The 12,739-nt window shown below is 36.5% G+C and overlaps 1 protein-coding gene across 1 annotated transcript; it reads right to left on the bottom strand.

Moving 5' to 3' along the window:
- Positions 1 to 2,203: 2,203 nt before the first annotated feature.
- Positions 2,204 to 11,498, bottom strand: LOC590817 (DCN1-like protein 1). The gene is made up of 7 exons (XM_003729420.3): positions 11,398 to 11,498; positions 11,069 to 11,282; positions 8,952 to 9,120; positions 8,230 to 8,360; positions 7,550 to 7,632; positions 4,505 to 4,601; positions 2,204 to 3,652 (listed from the first exon to the last, which is right to left on the bottom strand). Exons 1-7 carry the CDS (start codon positions 11,398 to 11,400, stop codon positions 3,576 to 3,578), a joined length of 774 nt encoding a protein of 257 aa, XP_003729468.1. The 5' UTR covers positions 11,401 to 11,498; the 3' UTR covers positions 2,204 to 3,575.
- Positions 11,499 to 12,739: the final 1,241 nt, after the last annotated feature.

Raw genomic sequence — 12,739 nt, 5'->3', positions numbered from 1 at the left:
ATAGAATGCATACACAACCCAACATCTCTCTCTAGCTTACTATATCATCCTTCCTACTATTTCTACACTACCGATATCTAAAAGATAAAATTCTCATTTTCTAGCTTTGTTATGTTAAAATGCAGATCTCTCCTGTAATCCCTTGCACTGAGGGAATACAGAGTCTGCAGCAGTAATCGGATGATGATATAATTAACAAGCTTGGGGAATCCCCCAAACTATTTCTTACTATACATTTGTACAATACAACTAAGACTTATTTGATACATCTCTCCTTCTAAGCATGCGTTTGTTTTCAACCTCTAAACTGAAATTCAACATATCAAGCTGAAGAGGTGATTCTCCAATGGTTTTAGGGATGCACAATGCTGTCAACATAAATAACACATGTTGCTATTTTGATACAGGTTATAAGCAGTATCAAGGGACCAAGTTAAATGATAAATTAACAGTGGAGAACAATCTTCATTTGTATGATCTTCCATGATGAATTTAGGAAATTCTAAAGCCGTTTTCCAGTTTGAATAATAAATGATCAAAAGGAAAAGAGCATGGCAGGTTTTTTGTGATGATGTAAAGAGTAATATGCTGCAAACTTCTGTATCTTATAACACTAGCTAAGTGGATACAAGTAGTACTTTTGTTTGTTGCAAGTTCATCTACACATTTAAAAAAACCTGCAGCACTTATTTTTTCTTCTTTTTATGGTGGATTACAGCATCATATGAATGAGCCCTTGGTCCTAACCAATCTCGGCTCAATGATGGGTGACATACATTAGTGCCACAATAAAAGAGCGCCAATGCACATTACATTTCTTATTCTCAGAATAATGTATAAAGGAGTCACAAAAAATGTGCATGTTGTCTAAGGTGTAGGCTATGACACAGTACATTACACAAGACCAGTCTGTCATAAAAGTGAAGTCCATTCTTGGTGACTGACAACACCTGTTATTAGGTGAACACCCGAATGGTGTCGAATTCCCCATGAAAACCTACTACTATGTGTCTTGAATGCTTTTCTGGTTCTTGTCTAATGATACAATGTCTTGTTTTTGGAAGCCAGACTCAAATAAACAGGATTTCTCTCAATTTGAAATGGCAATGAAGAATCACCAGACCAGCATTGACATTCAAAATTACTCACATTTACAAAGGAATATTGCATGAAAAATGACCTCAGTACATGTTGTATGTTTTTATGATGTCTTTAAAAAAAACATTGTTTACATGCAACAAAATGATGACCAACCAACCAAAACAGAATATTCACACATGAAAATGCATAATGACTGATTTAGTACTACATACATTCCAAGTTAGATGTACATGTACCAAAGCAATCCCTGTTAACAAAATAACATAAAAATGCATGACTTTTTTTAGTTCCACAGACCTCCCAAGTTAGATGTACATGTGCTAAAACAACCGCTGTTAACAGAATGCAATGAGTTGCGCAAGACAGTGTATGACCTGTAAAATGAAGAGGATATGATGAGCTTACGATGGCTGTTCATAAAGTGGAACCTTGTAGTAAAGATTAATGATGAAATAAAAGATTGTAAAAACAAGGTGACTTTGCTGGTCTTGTTTTATTGTTTTATAAGGACTTTGTTCTTACACAGTTGGACTGACGCTGTCGACTGTATTTGTAGAAAAATGAAAACTGAAGTTGAAGAGTAGATCAAGTGATGAAGACCTGAAACTTTCATGTGCAAGAACTTCAAAAGTGGTTAAGAATTCTCACTATCACCGCTAAGGTATTCGGCCACAGAGGGCAGCATTGACCATAGGTATATGGAGAAAAGGCACTGCCAGGTCCCATACAAATACATTGGGTCGAAAACTGGAAAGTGCGATAGAAATGATAGTTTAGGAGCCAATGAAATATAAGCGACAGATTATGATGTTACCTACATAGTTTGTATAAAATCATCAGGGTAGTTCATGAAACCTGAACAATACTTTAGTAAAATTTGATGACACTGTTCTAATTGAAATCAGAAGAAACCTTGTATAATCGTATCCACCAGTATCGTATCTGTGCATGTTCTCACCTGCGTAGTGTCGAAGAAAGGTAGCCCTCTACTGTCTATCACCATATTGGCGGTAGGGTCTATTGCAAAAGTTTCATGCAGCAAAAGAATCGATTCCATAATTGCCACAACACTCTATTTTTTGCAATCCACAAGGACTTTTCTTTGTGAAAATCATGAAAGCTTCATGTTTTAGACCAAATTGACCCCCTCCCCCATATACAAACGTTCTCTGATACCCTGAACATATTAATAATATCAATTAAATTACACCATGGAAGAACAGAAATATGATTATGAAACAAATCTTAAAAGAGAGAATTTGAAAGAAGATGAGATATGGGCAGAAAAGAGGAGAGGACAGTTGAAGATAAAAGAGTAGGGAAAATGAGTGCAGATCGTTGAGATGAGACAGGAAAATGAAAGAGAATGAGAGAACAGAAGAGGGCAGAAACAAGCAAAAGGGAGAAACAGGGGATGTTCGAGAAAAGAGAGAAGAGTAAAGAGGATGAAAGAAGAAAGAGATAACTCATGTAAAGATAAGAGAAACCCTACAGAGTATATGAACCAAAACACAATTTACTTTGCTATGCCGCCGACTTGGTGGACCTGCATCGTCTGGCTGCTTCTGGCATACAGGTATATTCATTTGGAAACAGATGGTGTTTCCAGAATTGCTGATATTAAACTGAATAATAACTGAAATTCTGATCCAAACAATACACCAGCATTGTCTAACAAAGAGGAGTGATTAATTCAAATTGATTGCAACTTGATAACAATTACAACTCTGTACTCAAGAGATTGAAGTTTGTACATTTGAGATTGATTGGAGGACTTGTGATCAATCCGGATCGGTCGCATCTCTTTGTATTAAAGACAGGGCCTGAGTTCATCAAAACTATTCGGCTCCGGCCATTAAATCATCAATGCAAATGCTCATCCGCACTGGAAAGATGGCTGAACTTACAAAGAATAGTACAGATACATTTGGATGCAAAAATCAGATAAATAAAAATCATCCTTTCCTTTAAAACCACGGGCCGCAATGAAGGAACAAAATATTGAAAAACAATGACCGCGACCTTGGTGCATGCTCAACATGAAAAGGATGTTTTGTGTAGCAAGAACAGACACATCCTTAAAGTTAGTCCTTTAACAGTTAAATAGTGGCACACCAACAACTCTCCCAATACTGAATATAAACATGATTTACTCCTCTCTCTAGTCTCAACATCATGCAGCTTGCTTTCACACGAGAAAAGTTCAAACACTGTATAAAGCATGGCATACTTGCTCTCCATAATACACATATTCTGTAGAAAACCATAGAGGCTATGCAGCAACCCCACACATAGTATTCACGATGCCTTTCCGCGGACGACTTCACACAAATCTTTCCAGGTGTTTTCTACGTCTCTCGTCCCGTGCAAGGCGTCATCGTTCATCCTTCGGCGTGGAATTCAAGCGTGAAAGTAACTGTTGAGGAACTGATTGGCTGGCTGGCGGCAGGAAGGAGGAGAGATGTTTCATGCTGTCACACTACCGTACTTTTACAGGGTATTGACGGCTTAACATGCTCTACAAATGCATCTATTAGAACTGGCCAAGCACCTACAAAATAATGAAGAGGTAAAACAATCATAATTGGGGGCAACAACAAAAATTATTTAAATAATAATTTCAACAAGTATCTGTGATAGAACACCAATAATAACTATACTTGAATAAGGCCTTCTATCCCAAACTTCTAAGAGTTGATTGGTGTTATTAATCCATTTCTCAATTCTGTATTTCAACAGTTATTTACATATGTGCATGTATTATGTGGTTCTGAAAAATGTGATCGTTCATCTGGGGGAGAGTGAAATAATTAAGTCTTTGATTAAAGGGAGTGGGTAGTCAGTTTCCATGTGCAGAAGGCCATAATTCGCTGACACCAGACTTGGTGGAAATACCATTAATGGGAGTACAAATCTGCACACAGCAAAACCCGTTGGCCAGTCAAAAATTCCCCCCTAATCTCTCGGAGAATACTCGAGAGTGACTCGGTGAGGAAAAGCAAAGCATTACATAAGGTCTAATGGTCATAAAACTCGAGGCTAACCCTGGTGATTGACACCCGAACGGTGTCGAATTCCCCATGAGAACTGACTTCTATGTGACTTTAACTGTATACATTAGAGGACAAAACTGAAGCAAAACAGTATCTTAATTTACAGTATTAACTATTAAGAAATACATTTGATAACGTTTTGTCTGTAAAAGGTTCTGTTCAATCAGAAAGACTATTTAGGAAGTAGATATATGTATTCTTCTTTCACACAAAGGAAGAACAGCCCGCTTGCAACAAAAGGCTAGGGCCCTTCTTCTTCCCGATTATTAAATCATTCATAAATTAGTGGACTTTAAATGTTTCATGTTTCATATATTGTCCTTTTTTCCCCGAAATTGCCTGAAACTTACCTTCTTCATCGTAGTTGCTCATGTCATCAGCAATCATGTTACTGAAATCAAGCAGGAGGTTCCACGTATCCCTAGGTATTGACTTTTTGTGATGCTCCTATTTAAAAACAAACATCAATCAACAAACTTCAATGAAACGCTCATAATCTGCTTTGTGTTTTCTTACTCAAAATTCTAAAATTGCACATCTCTATTTTCTATATTTTGGTGTAGAATTATAAATAAAACATGTTGTTGCAACATATGACAATAGGCATTATAGTGATGGACAATTGCCATTAACCAACAACAACAATAACAACATACATGTACAGTACATCATATGAAAAGCATAGCCTATAAAGTAGATTACAAGAAATAATTAATACTGATGGATTATTAAGTAATATACTTTATTTGCATATATGGTCTAATACAGGCCTTCTCAACTAGTTTATTAGAAGTGCCACAACGAACAGAATTTGTAGTTGAAGTGCCAATCTGTATGTTTGACTGTACTGCGAGGTAGCGTAGCGACCAAGCCGACAACGGGCGCGGTCCAGTTGCAAAACCCCAGCGGGGATGCAGGGGGAAGAGCCCCCTGAAGCTTGGAATTTAGGGCTTTCCAAAAGCCTAGATACGGCACTTTTAACACATATTTGTTCAAAAATATATCAGTCATAATTTCATATTGATGTGAAAAAATTGGTACAATTCTTGGGTACAATTATATTGGTCAGTGGTGGTAAATTTATATTTAGTTATTAACACTAAATTCCCATTTCTTCTTGCAGACATTTTGGGCTCAACTTCGACTGCGACTTCTTGATTTTGTTGAGTTCTTAATAATTTTAAAATATAATGTTTTTTTGTTTGTTTTTTGCAACAGTCGCGCGCCACTCCGACTGACCCCAAGCGCCACAAGTGGCGCGCGCGCCGCCAGTTGAGAAGGACTGGTCTAATACATATTTTCCATCTAATACCCAATAGGGTGGACAGAACCCTCTTATTGTCATGTTTACCCTATAATAAAGGATGACCTATGTAAATGCTGTTAGCCATTTTCAAAACTCCAGAACATATGCCTCTATTGATGAAACCTCTTCATAGAGACCACTCAAGGGAGACTAGAGAAGTTGTCTTTATAATAACATAAAGAGTGCTTCAGTATACATTTAAGTGGCAAACATAATTCAAGGGAAATCGTAAAGGTGGTATTTTTATATACCGGTAAGTGGGTGCCCACGCATATTTCACTGTAGCTTTTTGTTTTCGTTCAGGAAGTCTATTTTTGAAATATTGTCAATTTTGTTAGGAAATATAAATATCTTAATGAACCAAGTACTTCCCTATATCAAACCTTGAAAGATTTAGATCAGGAAATACTTAGAGACATTGCACCCTGCCCCATCTTTCCATACCAGCACATAGTTTAGTGCACAAGAATGACTTCACAGAGTTTTAATTGTTAAGCTAGATAAGCTACATGTATTGTCTATTACTTCTCTGAGTGGACACTACTGATTAACCCACTGCCTCTCGGAGCCAGGTGGTCCATGTATTAAGCCTATGGGAGTTAGGGAATTCAGTAGTCAAAAGGTTAACATCTGTTTAATATGTATAGGATGGGGGGAAGGGGTAGGAGGTACTGGACCAAACTAGAAACCTCTATAGAGGCGATGCAAAGAAGCCTATAATGGACAGGCAGACTTAAGTTCTATCATTAAGAAATTGGAAGACTACACACTAACTGCCTGTAAAGCAACCATAACTATGAATCTGCTAAAGTCACCGATAGTGTAAGCAAAAAATAACTTGTTTAGCACTAGCTAAACTGCCACTAGGTACATACACATGTACCTGTTGTTAAAAGACTATACATACATTTTGTGATCCTCTTTGCAACATTTTTAATGATTCAATACAAACTGGGTGTTTTCCTGACCAAATGAAAATAGCCAAGGTTATTCAAATTCATAAAAGTGGCTCTCCAATTACCGCCCTATATCTGTTCTTCCCTTGTTTTCTAAAATTCTAGAGAGATGTGTATATAATCGTATTTATTGAGAAGCATAATATTTATTTTTTAATCAATATGGCTTTAGAGCTTCACACTCATCATCATCTGCTTTAATTAAGTTTCTCCACAATATTTATCTGGCCTTTAATAACAAGGAAATCATAGTGAGCTTATTTTTAGATTTATTTAAAGCTTTCGACTGCTTGAACCATAAAGTACTGTTAAGGAAATTATCTATGTATGGTATTAGAGGTATCACATTAGACTGGCTAAAAAATTATTTACAGTATCAAAAACAATTTGCAGGTTATAATTTTATCTCTTTTGAATATCAATCTACTTGGCATTGGGTATCCCCTGGCCTCCTTTCTTGCTCCTCTTTTATTTTTGTTATATATTGACAATATTCGCTATACTTCTGATAAATGAAACTTCATTTTGTTTGCTGATGATACTACTATATCAATGGCTTATAAAAAATGTGTCTTCTCTTGTTGATGAAATGAATGTTGAACTTGTTAAAGTACAAGCATGGTTTAAACTTAATAGGCTTGTTCTGAATACATCAAAATCGAATATGATGATTTTTACCAAATGTAATATTGATGTCACCAGGGTCAAAATATTTAGGAATGATAATGAAGTTAAGCAGGTGCATGTTTTTTAAGTGGCCCAAACATTGTAGAACGTGTGTGCAGCGCTTTGTACCTGCAAGATAAAGGCAATATATCAAATATCTTTTGGATTGGATTAGATTGGATGTTATTAAATTCCTTGGGAGTATTAATTGATGATAAGTTGTCATGGAGTGAACATGTTGATCTAGTTAGCTCTAAGATTTTGAGATGTATTGGAGTTTTAAAAAGATCACATTTTGTAGGGTTCCTTTAGGACACATTTTAATTAGAACAATGTTTCTCATTGTAACATCATTTTGATATAACAATAAAGTGTAGTGTTTTTATCGACAGGTACTCTTCAATAGCTTCTTGGAGCTGCTGAGAGATGTTATCATTTCAAGGTTCAAGGTTGCTAACTGTACTTACTCTGAGAAATTGCGTCCATTCATCTAAGAACTTGAATCTTCCTTGAAGTACTATATTCCAATATGCAATTGCCATTTCAAGATCTAGATAACAAATGGATAGAAAGAGAAAGGAATATAGAGTTTATCTTATATGAGAATACACTGTAATAAAACAAAACATTTATGAAATGGTGTAAGTATAAAAATGGTGCCTGATGGCCGGAATGCACTTCAAAAAATGGAGACTGCGCACTGTATTGATTGTTTGTAAATGAATCCAACTGAGTCTCATAATAGGTACTTCATAAAATGATGTCACCAATCCTTTAATACTTGTCTGGTTGAGAGCAGACATTCGACCGTGCATTTATTTTATCCAACAGGCATCAGGTGACTGGACATTAGCACTTTTGTGACTGGCCACTTTCAGTGTCTAGATCTAACTTTAACAGTTGAGACTTTCATGAAATATGGAAGGCAGGTACCGGATCAGATGTTCAGGCATCAATATATTTATCCACCCTCAGGATCTTTGAAACAGTCAAAGCCCCTCGGTTATTGACTTTAGTCTAAAGAAACAGCTTGTGTGGATAATTCTTGCTAAGCATTCTCATTTAGATATGTTATCTTTATGCCCATATATTATGGAGTGTATGAAATTTAAAAAAATGATTATATTCATATCTATGAAAGTCTTACCTAAACTCTTCTGGCCAGGATTCTTAGCAAAGTTAAATGTGAACTGGTAGAAATCTTTGAACTTAGATGTATCCCTGAGTTCATTATCCAACGTAGGTATTTTTAGTCTCAGCGTCTGTATTGAGTCACACCTGATGTAAAAACAAAATATAACATGTATTCATAAAGTATCATTATGGAAAAATAACCATGTATTAACCTTGTATTCATGCAGTCCATTCTGGCATTATATCAAAAAGAATAACCATACACAATAACCCAGGATTTTCTCCTGGTTTTCTTTAGTCAAAGATATAGCTAATGTTAGGGTTTCAATTTGGCTTGTGGCAAAGGTAAGGGTTAGGTTTGTGGTATCTACATGTAGTTCAGGGTTGAAGAATATTTTCTATATGTTTGGAATTGAATAACTTTAATGCTATCTTGACTTCTGCTCTGTATTTTTAATCAAAGTTAATTATAGACAGAAAAGTAGATTTGAACGCTTCTAATAAAATTAAGTAATAACAAATAACATTATTTGGACCAGCAAAATGTAAACAATCGGATTCCACAAAAAAAAAAATTAAAACTTTATATAAAATACAATCAAGAAGCGCATCAACCGCTCATAGCCATGGGGGCTAAGTTACACCTTCTACACAGGCTTAATGCCGTTCTGGCTCCCTCATCAGGGAAAAACCTCTGCAACCACCAAAGAAATCATAGCATTTATTGAATCTCACCCTAACTCTGTCATGCCATCTGTGAATTCTTTACGTGTGAATTCACACTGGGTGGCTGCTTTGAATTTCCATGCGATGATGAGGACAGGTCTGCTGGCAGGATCGAGGTTCAGGTCCTCGCAGAACTTAGCTACCCCCTCCGCTAGAATCTTATCATCCTCTTGTGGATCTGAAATAAATCAATACATGATTGAATGAGATAATAATAACATCAAACAGGGATCAACACTTACAGGCGCCAAGGACACATGGGGGCCCACAACATCTATGTCCGCACCCCCAACATCTTGAAAATTATACAGACTGTAAAAAGTTCCAATCCCGTCCTCCTTCCAAAAATGTAAGTGCGGAGCCCTGCATCAAAAATAAGAATAATAACAAATACTAACAGTAATAGTCACACTAAAGAGAATGATACTACAGATGTATTACTAATGGTAATAGCTCCAATAATGATGGTAACAACGAAAGCAACAGTAGGGTAGCCTCACTAGCATTAGCCCATTAACTACTGAATTATTTGATTCCCATAGGCTTTAATACAGGAGCTACCCGGTTCCAGTAGTGATTAGATTAATATTGCTTTCCTTGAAGGCCATTGCTGCAGTCATATTATTTACCCTGGTTTTAGTTAAACTACCTGGGGTAATAGTATATTTGTAAAGCGCTTAGAGACATTTGTATTAAGCGCTATATAAAAATTAAATATTATTTTATTATTTATTAAGTGCTCAAGCATCATTTCATTGACCTTCTTTCTCCTGGGAGCGTAATTACTTCACCCACCTGGGTAGAGAGCATCAAATCATGTTGGTGAAATGTTATGTTTAAGGAAATTAGTGCAATGGCAGGTATTTAATTCTTGCAATGAATATATATGCAAAACCATGAGCTTCATAGACTGGTGACTTCTCAACTACGGTAGGCCATGACATATATATACGTAGTTTGAACTTCTAGAAACCTTTAAGATGTACATGTAGCAGGCAACCTTTCATCCACTCATGTGTGAACTTAGTCAAAATTAATGATTTCTCTGCACAGTTTCTTGCAGTCTGCTGCCTAGAGGTCATTTGGGGTTGAAGACAGGTGACAAGAATAATCCAGAATCCCTGTTTAGTTCAGGATTATCAATGGATTAAGCCTCTTAAACCAGAGGAATTTATTCACTTATCTTCCTTCACGAGGCTTAAGATTCAAGTCAGTGATATGAGCTTAATCCTCTCCATGTTATGTTCAGTGTTAAGGGCGTGTTGTACACTACTCAGTAAGTTCGATTATTCAATCTGAGGGCTCTCTTTCTGGTTTCCTGTTATAGGTTTTCACTTTGCAGGGCTCAAATTTTATGCTAAAACAAGGGTGACTGATGCTCCTATAGAATTTAGAATGACAATTCCATTTCAAACAATTATTCCACCTCTTCTTTTATGAAATACAGCTAACTCTGCAAAATCTGAATCTGTTGGGACCCCCCCCCCCAAAAAAAGAAAGTAGTTTGACTAATGCAAAATTTGAAGGGAAGAGTAAACAGCACATATTTTGCATAGTTAATGTCAAAAGTAAACCCAAGAGGCTGTACAATACAAGTGCATACCGACGGTTGGTTTCGAGCAGTGCCTGCGTGAAGTTAGCGACCGTAATGATGATCATCATCATAACGTGAATTACTTGCATGAATTCAATGAGGATCTGAGATTACAGTCACTAACTTCACGCACCTCGCCGTCGGTATGCACTTGTATTGTGCAGCGGTTTGCCGTGAAACCTGTGAGAAATTGTACATTATAATATCTTTGTTATTAGGAAAAATATTAAAAAATTAAAACACAAAACAGGTAGGAATCAGGATTAGGAAAGATAACAACTTTTAAATCATGACCAATATTTTAACAATTGATAAAGATTCAGTTGATTTTTGGCATGTTAGATAGTAGGGTATCTCCACGCCATAGTCACATGTCCAAAGTATGGTCATAGTTCTGAACTAGCGCTGAATATTGTTGCTCAATAACGACATGTCAGAACTGGACAATATTCATAGTCGTGCTCGTCATGTTTGTTTGATTTTCTTATTTTACATCTTTTTACAGACAAGACAAGACAAGGTCAATAATTACCTTTATATCTTTTGTACAGTTGTTCAAGAGTCTTTTTGTCAACTGCTGCTTTGGATTCTCTATAGTATACATCTGGCTTCTGGAAATAATTATCTGAAGCTATATCAAGCCTCCAGTCGTGTTGTTGTAAACAGTAAATGGCAGTCTTCTCTCCCGTGTTTGTGAACGCAATGAACTGCCGAACTTTCTCTCTCTGCGACGACTTTAATTTATGCTGTAAAAGGGACAAATTAGAGAGATTTATCAGTTGTAATATTAAACAAGGATTCATAAAAACATGAAATACTTCATACAAATGATATAGAAATAAGGAAAGTACATCTACTTACCATTTCGGAGGTTTTAATTGACAATCAAGTTGACATTACTCACGATGAGTGCCCCGCGATCACGTAGTTTCTTCTAGAGCAGTACATTACATGCAATTCATTTTGTGCATGTTGCAATGTAGACGTATCCTGGACAATTCGTCCTGCTATATATCGGCCGTATGACATAGGGCCAATTTCTAGAATACTAGTCAATGTCGACCGAAACAGGGGTAGGGGCAAAAGACTTCACAAGACAATTGATAACTTTGCGATCAATCTATCAGCTTGTAGGTACTCTCAAAAGCAGGACATATATATTTTTTTTTGTCCCGAAATTAGAAAAATTGACCAATCAACATTCCGTTCCGTTGGGGGGGGGGGGGATGGTTAGCTCTTTAAGGTCATCCATTTGGGATTTAAAAAAAAAATCATAACTCAAAGGGGGAGGGGGGTTCCCAAAAACATACACATAACAAAAACTGAGGGGGGAGGGGTTAACCCCAACCACCCTCCCCCCCCCCCCCCCCCTGCGTACGCGCCTGCTCGAAACCAACTTTATTTGATAAAAAATTGCTATAGGTCCACCTTAAACTATATGAGAAAAAATAACAATTTAAAATGACACAAAAATTGTAAATATTAATTGGCGTATATGTAGGTAATATTGTGCCCCTCACCGCCCATATTTATCTATACTTAATTGTACAAGCGAGGGAGCAATTAGCAAACGAGCGGCAAATTTTGGCATCATATTTCTCAAACTCACAATTTCTTGTGCCTCTACCTATCTGATGCGGGGTAGGAAAATTTGCAAGGGGGTACTGCAAAAATAGGCGGAGGGGAGAGGGGAGGACATTTTGACTTAATAAACATTTTTATTTGTTATTCTATTTTATTAAAAAGAGTATTTACATTATATTCTAGGTTCTGGAAAGAAATTTACTTTGTTCTTCAAGGCACGTCCTGTCTCATGATAATAATATTTCTGAATATATTCTAATTTGTTTGTGTATTTGAACCCGCTCAAGAAAAGCTCAATTCGAATATTACAAAACCCATATTCTTTCAAGAATGTGGATCCCCCTAATTGATGGCAGTGCTCTCTCTCTCTCTCTCTGTCTCTCTCTTTCTCTCTCTCTGTCTCTCTCTCTGCCTCCTAATGTCACCTTTTAAATTGTTTAGATGGAGACCCAATTTCAGATCTATATACGCCTAAGATGAAGGTCTAGGATGCATAGTGATAAAGGAATGCAAAGTTTATTTCTAACATTGCTATTCGGAAATATCAATAATAATAATCTTTTAGTCCACTCCACATTTTATTAAACCAAAACGAAAATTCTACTGCGCTAACTAGACG

This window comes from Strongylocentrotus purpuratus, unplaced genomic scaffold, assembly GCF_000002235.5.
Source record: "Strongylocentrotus purpuratus isolate Spur 01 unplaced genomic scaffold, Spur_5.0 spur5_scaffold_12, whole genome shotgun sequence".
In the NCBI taxonomy this organism is placed as follows: Eukaryota; Metazoa; Echinodermata; class Echinoidea; order Camarodonta; family Strongylocentrotidae; genus Strongylocentrotus; species Strongylocentrotus purpuratus.
This window is presented reverse-complemented; position numbering and strand designations above follow the sequence as displayed.